Source organism: Lampris incognitus, chromosome 2 (genome assembly GCF_029633865.1).
Source record: "Lampris incognitus isolate fLamInc1 chromosome 2, fLamInc1.hap2, whole genome shotgun sequence".
Lineage (NCBI taxonomy): Eukaryota > Metazoa > Chordata > Actinopteri > Lampriformes > Lampridae > Lampris > Lampris incognitus.
The window spans coordinates 86,223,297-86,244,103 of record NC_079212.1 but is presented as its reverse complement, the minus strand read 5'-3'; the positions used below and the strand labels follow the sequence as shown (position 1 = coordinate 86,244,103).

The 20,807-nt window shown below is 47.0% G+C and overlaps 1 protein-coding gene across 1 annotated transcript in view; it reads right to left on the bottom strand.

Annotated features, from left to right (window-relative positions):
- Positions 1–20,807, bottom strand: part of LOC130107877 (inositol 1,4,5-trisphosphate receptor type 1) — a 204,821-nt gene that overhangs the window by 21,493 nt on the left and 162,521 nt on the right. The window contains exons 42-53 of the mRNA XM_056274659.1: positions 20,462–20,715; positions 19,556–19,756; positions 19,217–19,327; positions 18,762–18,857; positions 18,427–18,567; positions 18,203–18,310; positions 17,273–17,465; positions 15,343–15,465; positions 2,966–3,141; positions 2,138–2,302; positions 1,354–1,543; positions 1,159–1,251 (exon numbers count right to left, since the gene is read on the bottom strand). Coding sequence (XP_056130634.1) covers positions 1,159–1,251; positions 1,354–1,543; positions 2,138–2,302; positions 2,966–3,141; positions 15,343–15,465; positions 17,273–17,465; positions 18,203–18,310; positions 18,427–18,567; positions 18,762–18,857; positions 19,217–19,327; positions 19,556–19,756; positions 20,462–20,715 — 1,851 coding nt within the window. The remainder of the gene's footprint in view (positions 1–1,158; positions 1,252–1,353; positions 1,544–2,137; positions 2,303–2,965; positions 3,142–15,342; positions 15,466–17,272; positions 17,466–18,202; positions 18,311–18,426; positions 18,568–18,761; positions 18,858–19,216; positions 19,328–19,555; positions 19,757–20,461; positions 20,716–20,807) is intronic.

Here is a 20,807-nt window from a genome sequence, read left to right as displayed (position 1 = left end):
TTTGGTTTTGTTGGCTTCATCAGAACACGACCTCCAGCATGCACTGGGGCGGTTGGCAGCTGAGTGTGAAATGGCTGGGATGAGAGTCAGCACCTCCAAGTCTGAGGCCATGGTTCTCTCTTTGAAAATGGTGGCTTGCTCCCTCCGGGTTGGGGATGAGTTGTTGCCTTAAGTGAAGGAGTTCAAGTATCTCAGGGTGTTGTTCACGAGTGAGGGTAGGATGGAGCAGGAGATTGATAGGTGGATTGGTGCAGTATCAGCAGTAATGCAGATGTTGTACTGGACCATTGTGGTGAAGAGGGAGCTGAGCCAGGAGGCAAAGCTCTCAATTTACCAGTCAATCTTCATTCCAACCCTCACCTATGGTCATGAGCTTTGGGTAGTGACCAAAAGGGTGAAATCACAGATACAAGCGGCTGAAATGAGTTTCCTCCGTAGGGTGTCTGGGCTCAGCCTTAGAGATAGGATGAGGAGCTCGGACATCCAGAGGGAGCTCGGAGTAGAGCCGCTGCTCCTTCGCATCGAAAGGAGCCAGTTGAGGTGGTTTGGACATCTGATTAGGATGCTTCCTGGGCGCCTTCCTTTGGAGGTTTGCCGGCACATCCAACTGGGAGGAGACCCCGGGGTAGACCCAGAACTTGCTGGAGGACTACATGTCCAATCTGGCCTGGGAACGCCTTGAGATCCCCCAGGAGGAGCTGGAGGGCGTTGCTGGGGAGAGGGATTTCTGGAGTGCCCTACTTAGCTTGCTGCCTCCACGACCCGACCTCGAAGAAGCAGCTGATGATGAGATGAGATGAATATTGTGTCAACCTACAGGCCTTTTGGAACACTGAATAATAATCATATCATAGCCAGGAGTGCATGTCATGTCAGGTGTAAGTAGTCTAAGTGTGAAATACGCAGATCACCAAGAATGACATAAGTAGAAGTAGCAGTAAGAGTAAGAGTAAGAGTAAAGCAGGCCTGGAAAAGGATGGTCTTGAGTGAAGTGAGTAAGTATGTAGCTTGGATAGAGGACAGGAGTTCATTTCACCATTCTAGGACCAGGTGAAGAATCAGCAATAGTTTTGCAAGCAAATTTCAAATTAATTAAAGTCATTAGAATGGGTCTTTAAACAGAACCAGTCTGAAACCCAGTGTCAAATTATAGTATACCTTCCTGTGGGACCTCTGTGGAGCAGTTTTCTTCATTCCCTGTCTGACACACCTCTGCAGATAAGAGCTCACTGGCCAGACTGGCTCCACTCTCTAGACAGTAGGGAGGGGATAGTTGGTGGTTTGGCTCACCAAAACAAGAAATGTATTAATCAATTAATTTCTTTAGCATGACTGAATAGAACCTGTACTCACTTAAGGTGGTGTTGGGGATACGGTCTACTTCCAGGATAAAGTCATCTTTGAAGAAGATGTAGCCCACAATGGAGAAGAGGTAGACCAGGATGAGAGCCAGCACAGCAGTCAGCACAATCGAGCGCCCATTCCTCGTTACACTCTTGATCACATTCAGCAAGGTCTCCTCTCTGTACACGAGGTCGAAGAGCTGTTGGGAAATGACACAAATCCAAACAGTGGACAAGTGAAACGCGATAGGGATACAGTTGTCGCTGTTGATGAACGGATTGGTGAAATGGATTTCAATTCTTTGTATGTGACGTTTTCCAGTCTGAATTCTCCCTTTACATTTTGTCTGGCATGAATATATAACTCTCTCAGCATCCTGTTTTTAAAACAAAAACACATGGAATTATGTTGTGCTGTATTGGCTTTGGTAGTATTCGGGCTTGAGTGAATGGAAAACAACTTCAAATGCTGGTATATTTAGTCTTACACGTCCGAGGCATCAGCTCACAGCACTTAACACCCTAACAACAACCTCAACATTACTCCAACACCAAACACCAAATAAGGCAGTTGTTTGCTCATTAATGCACCACGTCCTTGAATGCACCGTGGGGGAAAGACTCGGGTTTGTTCAGAGAGAGGCGAACTGCGCACACATTAACCACAAGTCTCCTATTGGCAAAATGTAAGGGGTGTCTCTTATTTCTATTTTCCTCTTTTTTTTCAGTTTTCACCTGTCTGCCTGGAGATTAAAGAGAGGGTGTGTGTGTGTGTGTGTGTGTGTGTGTCTTACCAACAAACTGTAGAAAAATACATGTACAAAGACCCCCAGACTGCAGATGATGAGGTAGATAAGGTGGTAGAGGAATTCAAAGTCCATCACCATCGCCTTGTAGCCCCGTGTAAAGGTCCCTCGGTTTCCGACAAAACTCATCAGGAAGATAATCTTATTACACACCTGGAAGGTAAAGTCATTCGCTATTCTATAATTGCAATAACATGCCAACCTCCTTTAATCACTTCATTAAGGGTTGAAATGTCCATTGTCTCTCTGGGTAATTTATAACAATGACCGTGGCTGCTGGTCTGAGGGTGAACACGGAGTATTGACAGCAGGACAGTGAGGTGTGAAAGAGGACGGGCCTGGGCCAAATGAGGACACCATGGAGAGAGAGGTGATAGTGGGGTGTGTCCTTATATGTTATGTGTGCATAGATATGTGTGTGTGTAACTACGTCTAGTCGATCTCTGGGGGCTGCAGAGGTGGCGTCAGTCTCTAGGGTCCAGTGACGCACTTGACACCCCATAACACAGCCAGGCACGGCCACGGAGAACGCCTGGCCGGGAGAAAGGCCAGCAGCAGACTGAGTCCTGGCTGGCCAAGTGGTAATGGGTGCGAGTGAGATGTGAAATGTTAATGGGGTGAGAGAAGCTGGCAGCATCGGCTGAGGTGTTTGAAACTAGTAATTCAGAGAGGGTAGAATAGAGCCACTGTTCCTTGTTTTTTTGTTTTTTTTTTGTTAAAGCAATAATAAACACTTCCCATTTAACTGATGGACTGTCCTCCTCCTTCCAACTTACACACATGCAAACACAGGCGAGAGGAAGTTATGTGACTCACGTTGAAGGCACCGAGAAGGAAGAGGGTGGGCTCCAGGCCAACAGAGAAGATGAGACGAAGGATAGTGACAATGACCAGGGCACGAATGCCCAGTGGCTGGGGCATAATGATGACGATGGCCAGCGCTGCCAACACCACCATCCACAGCAATGCGGATAGGTGGGGATCAAGCGAACCTACAGAAAACAATCGCCACACGCATACGCACACACAAACACACACACACACACACACACACACACACACACACGCACACACATTTCTATTTCATGTTCAGACATAGCTGTATCGAGTCATAGTCTATCAAGTTATAAACATGTTATGACTGCACCGGGCTGTTTTGAGATTAAGCAATTAGAAACTAATTCTTGAGCCTCTAGAAGTGACGATGATGAAACCAGATTTACCTGTGAGGGATAAAAGATTGTTGAGAGGCATTTCAGGGTAGGCACATCTTAGGACAACTAAGAATTGGCAAGAACAGGTGACAAGCACTAGATAAGGGGAAACGGCTGTTAAGTAGCATTAGCATTGAGCTAGCATAGCATTAGCATTAAGCTAGTATAGCATTAGCTACTATGGCATTGAACTAGTATAGCATTAGCATTGCGCTAGTATAGCATTGAGCTAGTGTAACCGGTTATTTTCTTGCCCGGTGCGGGGTGTACTGCACCACAAGGCGACATCACAAACCGCTCGGCTAAAGGGTCAGATCCGTTAACTAGGGGCTAACGTGTCTTATTAGTAGTTTACACTAGTATAGCATTAGCATTGAACTAGTATAGCATATGTGAATGGTAGGTAGCATTTGATTAACCGCTGTCATTTCTGTTGGCACATTTGTGATTGTGTTTGTTGGTGCAGATGTTAGGAAAACATCATTGAAAAGTGAAATAGATGTGTAGATTTGACATAAATGTTAGTAATGCAGGCTCAAGTTAAGCTTAAAGGTATTATTTTGGTGCTGAATTTTTCCTGCCTACGTGTGTTTGGTAATTTTGTGGCTCAAACCCCCCCCCCCCCGCCTGTGCTGAGATGGGTGTGGTGGTGCAGTTGGGGGGGGGGGGGTGTTAATATTGATCTGCTGGGGCATTACAACTCTGGCGTCCATTTTGGCTTGAAAATGGAGCTCAGGCCTCTGCCAACTTGGACCACGCTGAAGCTCAGACACAGGTGCAAGGAGCTACTTACCTGCAACAGTCTGGGCTAGGATGCATGAGAACATCAATACAGAGGTTTTAATGGATTTTGCATTTCAACACACTGAAATAAATAACCAAAGCAACAACTAACTGAATCTAACATTCTTAATAATAATAATAAAACATTCCTATGTGGCTGTTGAATCTGATGTGAATTGAATGCAGTTTGTGCTATAATGACGCGTGGAAAATTCAACCTAATTTGACAAACCATTTCTGGTCAAGACAGATTTATTTACGAGTACAAACTGTCTACACTGGAGTCTGATTTTGCGTCAAGGATCCTTGAGGTCACGGAAGTCAAGTCAACTATCAATACCATGAGTGGAAGGGGGCAGGAGATTTTACTGAGTCACAGGATCTGTAGCGAGAATCCACCACAGTGTCAGGCTCTAGACTCTTGTGTCCATTGTCACCACACACGTGACAACATCGAAAGCAATTTTCTATGTTATGCGAGCCAAGCTGTTGAATAATGATCTTCTTGCGTGCTGCTTCAAATTACATATTATTTGTTTTGTCACGGTCTAAAGGGATGTATAATTGGAGGACGGCAGCGGTACAGGGAAAGAATTTATCCAAGTTAACCGAGGAGGAATGCGTAGCCACTCTAATAGACTTCCCTCTTCATCCATCAGGAAAATGACAATTTGCTACACCACAGCCCATTTAAAGGGTACGAGAGGAGCGGATTTGATTGGCAAAGCGGTAGCCCACCCCAGCTCCACCTGCTTATAATCCATTTATCCCGATCCAAGCCCTTTATCAACGGTGCTACGCCGCACTCGCATCTCTGGGCACCAAATTACCAACAGTTATACTGGATGCACCCATGTACACCTGCAGATGCAAGTGCACTTGTGCCAAGTTTCATGAAAACAGAGCCCCAAGTGTGTGTGGCAAGGCTGCACATTTGAGCCTTTATGAGACGATTCAGACTTCAGGGATAAATCTGGGTTGTTTTTTTTTTTTTTGGAACTTACGTTTTATTTTCATAATGTTTGTGATTGTTCATACCTGTTATGACATCATTTTACTAACCATCGCTGTTATACAAATTTTGGACACAGGAGCACCTGCTAGCATGCAAATGTAATGGACATTTTAGGTTATTACTTTTAATTTTGAAATTAAATGAAAGCCACTTTATCATTGTATTCTAACAACGTATTGTATCCCCCCCCCACCCCCGCCTATTCTCCCCAATGAATCCGGCCAATCACCCCACTCTCCCGAGCTGTCCCAGTCTCTGCTCCACCCCCTCTGCTGACCCGGGGAGGGCTGCAGACTACCACATGCCTCCTCCCATACATGTGGAGTCACCAGCTGCTTCTTTTCACCTGACAGTGAGGAGTTTCACCAGGGGGATATAGCGCGGGGGAGGATCACGCTATTCCCCCCCAGTTCCCCCTCCCCTTGAACAGGTGCCCCGACCAACCAGAGGAGGCGCTAGTGCAGTGACCAGGACACATACCCACATCTGGCTTCCCACCCGTAGACGGGGCCAATTCTGTCTGTAGGGACGCCCGACCCAAGCTGGAGGTAACACGGGGATTCGACCCGGCGATCCCTGTGTTGGTAGGCAACGTAATAGACCACTATTATGTTCTTACAATGAATTTGTTCTCTGCATTCAACCCATCTTATTGTATAGGAGCAGTGGGCCGCTGCAGCACCCGGGGACCAACTCCATTTCTTTCCATTGCCTTGCTCAGCGGCACAGGCAGGAGTATTAACCCTAACATGTATGTCTTTGGACTGTGGGAGGAAACCGGAGCCCCCGGAGGAAACCCACGCAGACACAGGGAGAACATGCAAACTCCACACAGAAAGGACCTGGGACGACCTGGGATTCGAACCCAGGACCTTGTTGCTGTGAGGCAACAGTGCTAACCACTGAGCCACCATACCGCGACACTCGTTTTCCCTTCCGAGAACGTGGTTTAGATTATCAGGTTGAACTGGACTTGTTGAAACATGCCAGACGCCCTGGTTATGTGGCCTGACAAGACACTGTTGTAAAGCTGTGCCCTCTAGTGCTGCCCTGTCCAAAATCTCTACAATGAGGCTAGCAAGTTATATCATAATCAACATGTACAATGGCAAACATTATGAATATAAGACCCATGTTGTAAAAAAGTGGAATGATCCTTTAATGAAACAGCGGTGAGGGCACATAAACATGTCACATTGCAACACCGAGTTTAGGTGGATGTGTGAGTGCGGCTGCCTCAGAAATGGACTGGCAAACATTCTTGGTAGCATAGCCTAATGTCTTCTACAGTACCGTCTGTAAGTTAATACACCCATTTTTCATTTCACTTTTGCTGACATAAAATGTTAAGTTCTCACCTTGGAGAATGGCACAAGGGACAGTTGCATCATTTCCTCTGAATTGGCAAATGCCATAGTTTTTTCAGTCAGAGGAAACAAAAGAACACCGTGTGAAGAGAATGACGGTGCAGAATGCAGCCCGACGCAGCCTTAGTCTGGATGAAAACGTTTTAACAGGCTGCTACCAAGGGCTGCCAAGCAGCAAGGCCTCGAACCTGCAGCAGCGAGACGTTCAACTCAGAGAGCCGGTTACATAATGCCCCACAAGTAGGACATACTTTCCTGTGTGTGTGCGAGACAGAGAGAGAGAGAGAGAGAGAGAGAGAGAGAGAGAGAGAGAGAGCCAGGTTTTAGTGAGAGCCTACCTGGCGCTTCACTTGATCCCGGGGTAAATCCAGGATTAACATACTAGTTAGGCGTTGTATGTTAAACTCGGTGTCACTCAGGCTCTAGCCCTCGGCAAGGCTTGTTCAGCCTAAAAACAAGGTCACACTCGGCCTTCGGCCTGTAACCAGCCCCTTTTCTTGTAGCCGGCCCCTTCCCTTGAACACGAGGCTTACATGTTGGCTCATAATGTATGTTCGGTCCCACCGAGCGCACCGTCAGTACACATCAACGGGAGTAGAGAGCCATGGAGGGGTGTGTGTGTGTGTGTGTGTGTGTGTGTGTGTGTGTGTGTGTGTGCACGAGAAAGAGTGAAAGAAAAAGCGTGCAAAACAGGGACCAAAGAAGAAACAAGTAATGAGGAGTATGGTCTCCTGCAAGGGAGGTAGATAAACACAACATAAAAGGAAAGGCATTGGAGAAAATGAGGCAGGAGCAGGAGGATTAAGACAGACAGTTGAGATGGAACACATGGTGGTGGGGGGGGGGGGGTGTGCTACTATGACAGTGGGAGCCCCATCTCCCTCCCCAACTCCTTTCCTCCCACCTTTGCCTCTCCCCTCCTCCTCTGCCTCTATCCCCCTCGAGTCCTCTCTCCCTCCCCGTCCCTGTGGAGATCACATGACAGGTGCCACTTACATAACAGCCATCTCTAAAAATACCACAGCTGAAAGATTCATGAGGAAATGAGCCGAGGGTGACATGCAGCGCCAACGCTGCAGCGGACGGGGGGGGGGGGGAGTGGCCCCCCATAAAAACTCAGTACATCCCCAATCCTGCATCGGAGTTGTACTAAGCATACATAGCTTACATAGCGTGCGGCCATGTAAGGGTCTGCCGATGCAAAACACGAAGGCCGCTGCCAAAATCGAGTTGTTGAGAGTGACAGGTACGAGGAAGGTGTGTGTCGCTGCATACGTGCACCTATCTGCGTGCATGCATGTTTGTGCATACGTGTGTGTGGTCCAAATCAAGCCTGCTTGTCGTTGGGCAGCCAGTCATGCATGCAGGCAGAACACACTGACCTACTTCTGCTGCTCTTATAACCCTCATTCCATAGGTCCCTGTAAAGGAGGGGCTGGGCGGGGTGCGTCAGAGGGAGGCACTGTGTATGCGACTGTGTAAATACGCAAGTATGTGTGTGTGAGACAAGGCAGGGGCCCACAGCTACTAGAATGCCTGTTAAAGCAGGCCAAAGGTATGCTTGAGTCTCACGTGATCCCGCCATGCACACAGAGCGAGCTGGCGAGTAGGTGGGAAATGCAGGCAGGGCTCTCACTCATGTGTTAGCAGAGTTCTTATGCGGGCAGTCGCCGCAAAGCTTACACCAGCCCCTCAGTGTTTTCACTAATAAACCTCGAGTGTTCTGAAAACGGCCAAACTTCTCCAGACATGATCAAAATAAACATGTGAGGGTTTAAGGACACGAAACTGCAGGATTCCTCCTGTGTACCCAGTATGCGAAACGTAACGACTGGATCTGCAGTGCTGATGCGTTTAATGTGTGTATGTGTCTGAATCAAGAACAAAAGGTTCTTCAGGTCCGGTCTCTAATCTTGCTCAAGTGACCTGCGGTCAGCATGTCAGACATTTGTGGGCAAGGAGATCAGTGGGTTAAAACAACTCGACTGTCAGAGCAAAGGATTGTGGGCTGTCTTTTCACAGACTGTGCATGTCAGAACCTTCCTTTCTGATATCCAGCCATCCATCATCCAAACCGCTTATCCTGCTCAGGGTCACGGGGATGCTGGAGCCTATCCCAACAGTCATTGGGTGGCAGGCGGGGAGACACCCTGGACAGGCCGCCAGACCATCACAGGGCACACACACACACACACACACACTCATACCTAGGGACAATCTAGTACGGTGAGTCACCTGACCTACATGTCTTTGGACTGTGGGAGGAAACCGGAGCACTCGGAGGAAACCCACACACACGGGGAGAACATGCAACCTCCACACAGTGGACGACCCGCGATGACCCACAAGGCTGGACTACCCCGGGGCTCGAACCCAGGACCTTCTTGCTGTGAGGTGACCGCGCTAACCACTGCGCCACCGTGCCGCCCATATATATGTTTTTCCCTTACTTCTGGAAGAACATTGACAAAGATGTAAATATAGATCATTAAAAACACAAAAAGGGTAAAACTAAAATGGATTTTTGTGTCAAAGTACTGTATCATATGCCTCCTTTCCGCTCAGACCCTTGTATTAATGACCGCTTGAAGACCGGGAGCCACTTATTTGCTGTGGCACTACTGCATACATTCTCTGCTGAATATCAATGGCTATCTTACAAAGCTCCCTCCTATCTGCACCGTTTAAGTCCACTGAGAACATTTCAGTGAGAGGAGACTGTAACGTAGAAGCATGTCAGCTATACCCCTTCCTTGCTATTTTACATGTAAATACAACTTTTTCTTATTCCTGGCTTTAAGAGAGGCTCTCCATTTGGGTAAAAACAAGGACAGCACAGTACAGCACTAATACACATGCTGGACGACAGCACACAAGCACAAAGGTGTCATATTCTGAGCCAATGAGCAAAATGATATAACTGGTATACAAAACAATGGCAAAAAACCCCACAAAAATGAGACCCCGCCTGTAAAAAAATGGAAACATCCTTTAAAGATCAGGGTTCTAGGGTCAGAGTCAGGTTGTGACAATAAGGGCTGAAAGTAAGATGTCATCAGCAAACAACAGTCAGTCTCGTTAATGTGTCACCTGAGACCTGGTTACCGCTTATTTGACCTGCCTGACCCCGGAGGGGCACAGATGTAGTTAGGAATGAATTTATCAGCTCCTCCACACTGCCTTACATGCGAAATGCCCCCACTGAAGAATGACTTATTCAACCACACCATTGTCATTTTTCATGTATCAGGTTAATTGTAAAAAGATTTGGAGCACTTCAGAGTCCGCCTAGCTTCTCTAGAGCCGTTAACAGTTTCATTATCGCTCGACTATTTTTGTTTTCCCAGCTTGGTGGATTTATGTGAACTGGACTGCACTGATTTGTTACTACAGCCGATTAAAAAATCCCCTTGAGTCAGACAGTGTTTGGTTCATTACTGGCGTGAGAAGATTATTATGGTGTGAGAATACAGTCTTGTGGTACAGTCTACATTATCTCAGTTGCACCTCTTCCAATGTAACTGTTCTCGTTTCTTTTTCTTTTGTTTCTATGGTTATTTCTCGTGCATGTGTTTCTCTGTGTGTGTGTGTATATGCATGCATGCATATGTGTGGGTGGATACTGCCAATCCCTATTTGTCAGTTACCTCACTAAATATCCTCAGCTGAAGCAGCTTATTCCCACCCTTCTTTCTGTCGCCATCTCGTGATCGCCTGTCCTTTGTATGAACCCTGGCCTGAGATGAGCTGTAAAAGATGCATTTCACTGAACGTTAAAGAAATCCAACCACCCAATTTAACACAAGAAAATGTTGTCTCGGTTTAGAAGGATTAAACTGCCCTGACCTGTGTGGTTCCTTGTTGTCGATTCCTTTGTAAGGATTTGACAACAAGAACGTCTTGCAAGAAGTTAGAGGTGTCTTTACATCCTCTGGCAAAATCAGTCTAGACCAGATCCAATAGACAAAGGATTCTCTTCTTCAAAACATCAAATGTTTGATCATTGTCATTGATAAAACGTAAATTATCAGGGGCAGTGAGATCACTGTCAAACCTTTCATCAAATGTAATTGGTGCAATTGTTGTGCGACTCACCTCAAGCCAGGCCGATTGTGAACTAGAAATGCTCTTCAGGTTTTGCTCTAGAGAACTTTAAGGTTTAAGATAAGGTTATCCTATATCTCCTCTTTTATTTTCTCTTGCCATCAAATCATTTGCTGTTGTTTTCCAAATCTTATAACGGACATCGGTCTGCATCCGGACCAAACTGCAAGTCAATCCAGACCCAGCCCATACCTCATGTTATGAATACAATACGTTATGATGCTTAATATTTTCTATTTTGTATATTGTTGCTGCCGAGTTCATGCATTAACTTTACACCGGAGAATTTGCATGGGGGTGGTGAGAAGCTTTTATTGCACTCACAGTAACGAACTGAGTCCAGTTGTCATCAACTCAAGTAATGTTATCTTCACATCACCTGGTTCAATGGGGGGGGGGGGCTGAGCCCCACCCTCATTGGAGCAGAAGAAAGGAGAGAAACTAGTGCAACCATCAACGACAGTAACGAGTAGTCTACCGGTACATGAGTTTTCATTAGAGCCAATCAGAGGCTCTATAACACAAGTTATAAGTGAGTTGATTAAATGTTATCACCAATCCTTCCGGACCTCTGACCCTGAATAGAAATCAGAAGTGGATCATTGAGCAATAAGTTTGAGAACCCCTGCCCTATAACAATGATGAAGGCATAAATGTAAGAGCTGTGCTGCACAAAGTAGCCCTATTTACAGATGACATTTTACAGTTTATTTGTAAGTCTGAAATGTCCACTGTTCACATCAATGATACATTCAATGCGTTCGGTAAGACACCAGGATATAAGGTCAACCTTAGCTAAATGAAGCCATGCCTTCAGGCAGGCTGACTGATGCTTGTGTCCGAGTGATTTTCCATTTAGATGGTCACCCAGTTGTCTCACCTATATAGGTTGATCAGTACTGACCAATCAAAAACAAGTGTTTAGATTGAGCACAACTTCTCTGAAGAAGATCCAATCAGATCTCAACTGCTGCCATGAATTACTGCTTGGCAGAGTCAGCCTCACAAAGATGAATATTTTACCCCTTCTGCTTTAATCTCCTTTCCTCTTACACCTTGCAAGATGAATACGTTATCCCATCCAATTTTATGGTATCATGCTTATGCGAAATTTCCTCCAACCCAAGTTCATTCTACCAACAGTGGACATTGTTCTTAGGAGTACCATACAAGATTGTATATTGAAGTGTAAATCTGGGGCGTCCGGGTAGCTTAGCGGTCTATTCCGTTGCCTACCAACATGAGCAACACCAATTCGAATCCCCCTGTTAGCTCCAGCTTGGTTGGGTGTCCCTAAAGACACAATTGGCTGTGTCTGTGGGTGGGAAGCCGGATGTGGGTATGTATCCTGGTCGCTGCACTAGCGCCTCCTCTGGTCAGTCAGGGCGCCTGTTTGAGGGGGAAGAGGAACTGGGGGGGAATAGCACTATGTCCCCCTGTTCGATGGGGAGGGGGAACTGGGGGGGAACATCTTCCCATGCACTACGTCCCCCTGGTGAAACTCCTCACTGTCAGGTGAAAAGAAGCGGCTGGCGACTCCGCATGTATCAGAGGAGGCATGTGGTAGTCTGCAGCCTTCCCCGGATCGGCGGAGGGGGTGAAGCAGCAACTGGGACGGCTCTGAGAGTGGGGTGATTAGCCAGGTACGATTGGGGAGAGGAAAAAAAAAAAAGAAGGGGGGGGGGGTCCAAAAAAAAAGAAGAAAAAGTCTAAATCTAAACTTTAATTCCTCTCCTTCTTGAAAGGGTTATTTTCAGATGTCTAACTGAGAAGGAAAAAATAAGACAAAGAGGAACTGTGATAAACATCTGGGGGTCAAGTTTAGAAAGGAACAGGCGAAACATTTTTGGGTAACACTTTAGTATGGAGAATGTAGTCACCATTAATTAGGTGCTTATTAGCATGCAAATTAGCAACATATTGGCTCTTAATTGGTCATTATTACGTACTCATTAATGCCTTATTCTGCATGGCCTTATTATACAACCAGTAAGCCATTAACTATGAATTTTCCCTCTATAACCTCAGAATTATTGCTTATAGTAGTACCATCTCAATATGCTTTGCTTAGTATGGCCTTTATAAGGTGGTGGTACCACAAGAAGAGTTATTCTCCCTTACTAACACTTAATGAATATGGTCTGTTCTTACATAACAACATACAAAACTACAAGTGTTCATAGTGTTAAATTACTGTAAATTAAGTTTTTGTTGCTTACAATATGTTCCCCATACTAAAGTGACATCTTGATCATTACTAATTCACTAGTAATTAAGTTTTTTTATGTTCCCCATACTAAAGTGTTACCTCTTTTTGTTGTTGTTTTTTTTTAAAGTGTACATGGGCCTCATACAACCCCCACACATTCTCAATAGAATCATCCCCTTTACTTTCACTGTTTTTTGGTCGAGCCTGAAGATAAAACAGTTTTGGGACTTTATGTCCCTTGAGCTGAACTAAATGGGTTTGGTTTTTTTTTGGCCCCCCCCCCCTTTCTCTACCCAATTGTACCCAGCAAATTACCCCACTCTTCTGAGCCATCCCGGTCGCTGCTCCACCCCCTCTGCTGATCCGGGGAAGGCTGCAGACTACCACATGCCTCCTCCCATACATGTGGAGTCGCCAGCTGCTTCTTTTCACCTGACAGTGAGGAGTTTCGCCAGGAGGACGTAGCGTGTGGGAGGATCACACTATTCCCCCCAGTTCCCCCTCTCTCCCGAACAGGCGCCCCGACCGACCAGAGGAGGCGCTAGTGCAACGACCAGGACACATACCCACATCCAGCTTCCCACCTGCAGATACGGCCAATTGTGACTGTAGGGACGCCCGACCAAGCCGGACGTAACACGGGGATTCGAACCGGCGAGCCCCGTGTTGGTAGGCAATGGAACAGACTGCTACAGGACACCCCTGAACTAAATGTTGACATGTAACATAAAAAAGACATGTCTACATTCACCAGGTATAAGCCAAAAGTCATCTATAGAAACAGATGAGAAACCTAATTTGGGTCAAGTTTTGATGTTGCTAAAAAATGGATCCCACTACAATACATCCATAACGTTTCACCAACTAGCTGACTGTTCAGCGAGATAGGAAGGGAAACGGACACAATCTTACCTTCAGAGAGGTCATCTGGTGTGCTAAAGTGAGATGTTACTGCGTTTTCTAAAATTTGGGAACCCTTTCTTGATAACCCACTCTCAGAACTAGTTAGAAGGCCTTCAAATCGATTGCTGTAACCTGCCCGCATATAATTCAAAACTCTTGATGTCCGATTACAAAACAGCTCCCTCCTACCTGAACTCCCTCATTCAGGTCTACACTCAGTCCCGCTCACTGTGCTCTGCCAATGCAAGGCGCCTGGCACTTCCACCACAGCGGGGCCCTAAGTCACTAGCTAGACTCATCTCTTCTGTAGTTCCCCGGTGGTGGAACGTTACCAAACTCCATTCGATCCGCTGAGTCCCTCTCCATCTTTAAGGTGAAGCTAACCACCCAGCTCTTTCACAAACACCTCCATCCCTGATGGTATTAATAAAAATACACAAATCACTTCTATGCACCCTATGAATTGCCTTTGTGCATTACCTGTTGACACTGATGTCCTATTGGACATGAACCTAGTTTTTTGGCACCTACTTGAGTTGTTGTCCCCTAACTAGAGCCTTGCTTGTGTTGTATTAAGTCTCACTTTATATGTCACTTCGGATAAAAGCGTCTGCTAAATGGAATTGTAACATTGCAAGAGGATGGCACAACACAGGAGAGCTAACATGTCAGGCCAGGACTCCAGTCTACACCATCTACAGACCAGTGGCCACTCTTTCAAGGGTGAGGACGTGCGCAGCTTTGATAGGGAGGAACGCTGGTTTGAACGGGGAGTCAAAGAGGCCATCTTTGTGAAGAGGGAACAAGCATTGCTGAACCGAGGGGCTAAGAGTACATCATCGCCATCTTACAATGCTGTGATTGCAAACATTCCCAAATTCTCTGTGAATAGTACACATGGCCATTGAAACTCTGGTTAATGGTCACAGTAATTTGTTTATGAAACTGATCGTTGTTTTGGGTCGTTATGCCACTGTGTTGTTTGTAGGGTGGGGGTACCTGCAGCCAGTTGAGACTGAAGAGGTCACTTATGCCCCTTTTCCACTGCATGGTACCGGCTCAACTCAACTCAACTCGCTTTTTTTGGTTTTCCATTGGGCAAAAGTTAAGGATAGTACCTGGTACCAGCTACTTTTTTTGGTGCCACCTCCGTCGAGGTTCCAAGTGAGCTGAGTCGACACTAAAAGGTGACATAAAAATAGCACTATAAACAAACAAGCAAACAAACAAATAAATAAAATATAAACATAAATAATATAAATAGATGTATATTTATTTATACTTATTTAAAAGTAAATAAAAACAAACTAGTCAACACGCCCACAAATGACCAGCAGGGCTTCGCTGTGAGGGGATACTATCTGCAGTGGAAAACAAAATCCCAAAAAGTAAAGCGAGTGGAGTCGAGTAGAGTAGAGTGGAGTTGAGCCGGTACCACGCAGTGGAAAAGGGGCATTAGATGAGTGATGAATAAAAGTTGTGTCCAGACGAACTGACTCAACTTTCTGTGATCTCATCACTTGTTGTAAAAAGTTCTCTTGATTGTTCCGGCTGTACTGTACTTAAATTCTCCAAATGTACATTAAAAAAGGACTGACCTCCGCTTACACCTTCCAGAGGGTAGAAGAAGCACACCAGCAGGTTCATGAGCACAGCCAGATTGAAGGAAACGTTACTCCACACCGACATGTTCCTGGAGCACCAGTAGAGCACCGGTTGGGCTTGGTTGGGAGGGTGAGGGGTGACACAGAAACACACAGATAACACTTGTTGACCAAAAAAAACAACATTCAAAGATTTTGAAAAAGGCAGACCACATACTGCACCGTATTTCCCCCTTGCTCATTAAGTCACACCCAACATTTGAGCGGTGCACATGTGGCTGTAGGGTGGAGGAGACAAACTAACTGGAGGGTTCGCTGTGGGGAAACAACAGCTATTCCATGTTAGGGTGCACGATACTAGAAAAGCTCACATTGTGATATTTATTTTTCTGCGATATGAAACAATCGGACTTTGCACCAGATTGGGGTGATTTTGCAGGGAGTGCATCTGCACAGAAAGTAAAAATAACAATAAAAAAAAGCTGATTTTGAGATTTTGGTTTTTGTTGAAGAGTAGAGTGTAAATATGTGCCCATCCTACCAAGAGAGCTGAACACTTCTGTGCGCACCCGGTGGGGTCAACAGCGGACAAACGTGCATCCTGATAAGGGTCGGAAATAAATGCTCCAAAATACACACGGTCCAAAATTCCCAACATGTGGTCTGCACTTCACCAGAATAAAAACAACAATTAACGAGAGAAGAAAAAAGAAACACCTGGTCTTAAAAGATCATTTGAAATTTTAAAAATCCACACAGCCAACATTTCTTGTCTTTTTGCAACCAAAGCTTTCTTGTCGGTGGGTTTCTCCTGTCCCTCGCTCATTTCCGGGTTGGGCCGATGACTAGCGGGGGCCTCTGTGGCCGTTTGATAAAACAATAAAGAGGGTTGTGATAGGTGGTTCACTGTGCGTGCAGAGACTCCATATCACTCACTAGCAACAAACTCCGTGTGTCCAAGAAACCTTGAAACGGAGGAACTTGTGTTATATCCGACGGGCTTCTCTTGCACATTAGTCATGGAAAACGAGTACCGTGCAGGTTTCCCTTGTACACCGAGCAGCAGAAAGTTGCAGCACGAGGTGTTCGAGTTGATTTGCCTTACTTCACATCGCACATCCTGCGGCGGGACTATTGCACATGTGCACATCTCGACGACGACGGCGCTGAAATTATGCATCGTGCGGCCCTACCATACGACGTCCTGTGACTCTAGAACAGGCAAACGGCTCAGCTGTTCTCCGTTCATATAAAAAAAGCACACTTGTGTAATACGGGAAGGTTGCTGTATTTTCAGTGGAGGTGAGAAAACACCGCCGGCTCAGGACAAGCTAACGTGACGTGAGACCCTCACGCTGAAAATGAGGTTTGGAGAGTTGAAGGTGAAGGGCAGGACTTTAAGACATGTCAACTTGACCTTCATTTTGCATCTTGCACAGCATCCGGCGTGTGGCTCTGCACTGGCCCTATTCTGGTATCTGGGCTCTTTCAGTTGGCTTTGAGTGGGAAAGGAAAAACAGATGTGGGGACTTTTCTCCATCTCTCACCTCTTCTGAAAGACTTACCAAACACGGCCTTGTGTGGGTATGCACCTTTGCCTTTGCTTGTAGATTAGAAGTGTGTGTGTGCGTGTGTGTGTGTGGGTGGGTGGGTGTGTGTGTTTGTAGGAACAGCATAGCTCTTGGTTGTGATTCATAAGACTACAGATTGTTCACGGCTCAGAGGATGTGGAAAGCCCCTGCCTGCTCTGAGACAGTGGAAATACAAAAAAACAAATGTGTGCTTATATATACATACACAAATGTGTGTGTATACATGCCACATACGCACACAAAGACGGTGCCGCCTGGCTGCTAAAAGTGGCGAGTAATGAATGCCAATGCTGCTGTACTGAATGCCACACAAGGCCGTGTCAGAGAGGTACCTCTGAGCTTCTTCTGCCAGTTCATCTCGTTGAAGAGGTCCTCTGCTCGTAGGAAGAAGTCGTTGATCTTGCTCCCCTGCTCGTCCCTCTCGGTGGTGTAGTACACCCGTAGCTTGGACTCCGAGGTCAGGAACTCACAGATGTTGGGCACGGGGAAAACTATCTCTTCCATGGTACGGTCCTGTCTCACAATCTGAACGGCACACCAAGCAAATACCTTATGGACCACTGAAGTTCTAGAGTCTCAAGTCCAGCTGTGCGTGCTCATGTGTAGGATTTTAAAGCAGGTATACACAGCTGATGATCGCTTACGGCATGAAACAAGCTTGTACTGTCTCATGAAGAATTTACTTGACTCATATATATATATACACACACACACACACACACACACACACACACACAAACATCAGCTGAAAAGTCTTTTTTGGATTTTTCCCCCTTTTTTTCCTCCCCAATTGTACTTGGCCAATTACCCCACTCCTCCGAGCCATCCCGGTCTCTGCTCCACCCCCTCTGTTGATCCGGGGAGGGCTGCAGACTACCACATGCCTCCTCCCATGCAAGTGCATTCACCAGCCGCTTCTTTTCACCTGACAGTGAGGAGTTTCACCAGGGGGGGCGTAGCACATGGGAGGATCACGCTATTCCCCCTAGTTCCCCTCCACCCTGAACAGGCGCCCCAACCAACCAGAGGAGGCGGCTTCCCACCCGGAGACACGGCCAATTGTGTCTGTAGGGACGCCAGACCAAGCCGAAGGTAATACAGGGATTGAACTGCTGATCCTCGTGTTGGTAGGCAATGGTATAGACCGCCATACCACCCGGACGCCCCCGGGTCACAGTCTTTAATACATCAGCAAATGTATTTGCATCCCTTGAGTAATCCTGTCATGTGTAGTCGTGACCTTTTGTGAGGAGGGTTCCCACCTCTATCTGAGCAGTGTGTTTAGCGTAGAACTCCAAGGCCTCGTCTCCCTCACCACTCGCCATTCCTGGCTTCAACATGATGGACAGCTCCTTATTGTGACGTGCCAACTGCATGAAGATAACGGGAGAGGAGTGAGTGAAATGCTGAAATGCCTCAGCCCCAAAGAGAGTGGGCACGCCGTCCCTTTTCTTCACATGTACATTTTAACGTGGAAAAGTCGTACCTGGTGAGCTAAAATGTAGATGTTGTGTCCAACATTGCGGGGGGAGGCTGCATCGTGGTCCTCCTCCCCGTTTTCCTGATCCTCCTCCGTTTCCTCAAACTCTACCTCACCCTGCAGGTAGGCTTTCTTTATCACCTCCACCTGAGCACAGATGCACACGGGACACACAGAGATACACACAACCGCAGAAAGATTAACTGACCCTATGAGGGTAGGGGACAGGATTGCTCAGTACTGCTGATGTGTAGCGTTGCACACAAGGCTGACAGCTGCTGTGTTTGAGACGCGTGGAGGTGAGAAAAGCTAAGGAAGGGTTGCAAATGTCAGCTACTCACTAGCTCCTTGGGCCTCATGTTGTACAGGATCCTCTCTGCATTCTCACTGTCGTGGCGGCTCTCCATGATGGCGAGCAACAGCTTGGACGCATTGTTCTGAGAAAGATGGGGGGGGGTAGGAGAGTTGGCTAGGTCGGAAGAGTTTCCACTGAGCTCCTATGGCCACAAAATATAAAATTCAAGTGGAGATCTTTTTAAGCTCTTCCACTTTCTTCTTCCAAGGAAAACAGGCATAATACAAGTGCTTGGGGCAAATGCGTTGTGCAGATCTTTGGTTTGGCCGGCGTGGAAAACAGCAGGCTTAGCCGAGATGAATGACTTGTCCGGCTCCGGCTCTAGTAGTAAGTGATACCCCATCCAACGTGTAAGCCAAGATTCAGACTCCAATCTCGCCAAATCCTCAAAAAGTTTACTTTCTTCCTCCATTTGACACACAGCAACTCAACTGAACTCACCTTGAGCTCCAGGACCAGGTCCATCCTCTTCTTCCCCAGCGGGTTGATGTCATTCAGAATCAGGGCAATGATGATGTCAATTCCATTGGACTCGTGCGTTGCAATGCAATTCTGGAAGGGGCACACACAAAATAATGTCAACCTTGCAAGAACATAATGGGTGCTATGAGTAAGCAATATGATGGGCTTCACCGTGAAAGAGGGAGAAGCCCTGAAAAGGGGGCACTGGGATGGGTGTGGAGAAGGGGGTACCGGGATGGGTGTGGAAGGGACCAATCAGAACTTAGTAGCGACTCTGACTTACTTATAAATATCACAGGAGTTTTCTCTTCAGCATACCTGGTTTTCATGGCAGGGGCCCTGGCAGTACTCCGTCAGACTCTCCACCGTTTGGTTGATCAGGGCCACGTTCTTTTCGTTGATGTACAGGCCCAGTAGACCGAGACCCCCCGTGGTGCTGCCACAAATACAGTCCAAGAACTGTAGTGTCTCACACACGAGGTTGTAATTGTTCTTGTTGTTTTGGCACCGCAGGAAGTTCTGAGAAGATACAGCAGCAGAGGCAGGTTAGTTAGCAGCGCTGGGGACTGTGGGTCTTCTGAGGGATTCTTCTTTTTGGACTTCAGGGAACACCGAGACTCGCCAGTCAAAAAAGACAAAGGCCGTGACAACACCAGGCTCTAGGTTTGTCTATCTTCTATTCCTATGCCATAACGGTTGAGAGTAACATCACTACAGTAAACTCTTTTCCCCCTTGACCCCCCCCCCTTTTCCTACCCAATTGTACCAATCCAATTACCCCACTCTTCCGAGCCGTCCCGGTCGCTGCTCCACCCCCTCTGCTGATCCGGGGAGGGCTGCAGACTACCACATGCCTCCTCCCATACATGTGGAGTCGCCAGCTGCTTCTTTTCACCTGACAGTGAGGCGTTTCACCAGGGGGACGTAGCGTGTGGGAGGATCACGCTATTCCCCCCAGTTCTCCATCCCCCCTGAACAGGCGCCCCGACCGACCAGAGGAGGCGCTAGTGCAGTGACCAGGACACATACCCACATCCGGCTTCCCACCCGCAGACACGGCCAATTGTGTCTGTAGGGACGCCCGACCAAGCTGGAGGTAACACGGGGATTCGAACCGGCGATCCTCGTGTTGGTAGGCAAGGGGATAGACCACCCTGCTACCAGCACGCCCTAAGGATCATTTTTCAATTAATCCAGGGCGGTCTGGGGCTTGGCCATGCCTACCTGCAGGTCCCGGTTATGGTTCTCACAAAGCAGCTGAAGAAAGCGCAGAATGGGCTGCATGATGACGATGATGAAGCTCATCTCCCCCTCATCCTGGTTCTTGTCCCCGGTGTTCTGCTGGCCGTCAGTTGAGGAGAAGTGGTCCTCGGGGTCTGCCTCACGTCGGTAGGAGTTAAAGGCCTTCTTAGTTGCAGAGGAGGCTTCAAGTAGTTGCTCTCGCACATCTTCCGTCACCACCACCACTGAATCTCTGGCTAAACACAAACACACTTTATCATCACACCACCAAGTCATTGACTGCAAACGCCCACACGAGAACATCGAACCTGTGGACAACCAATGAAAA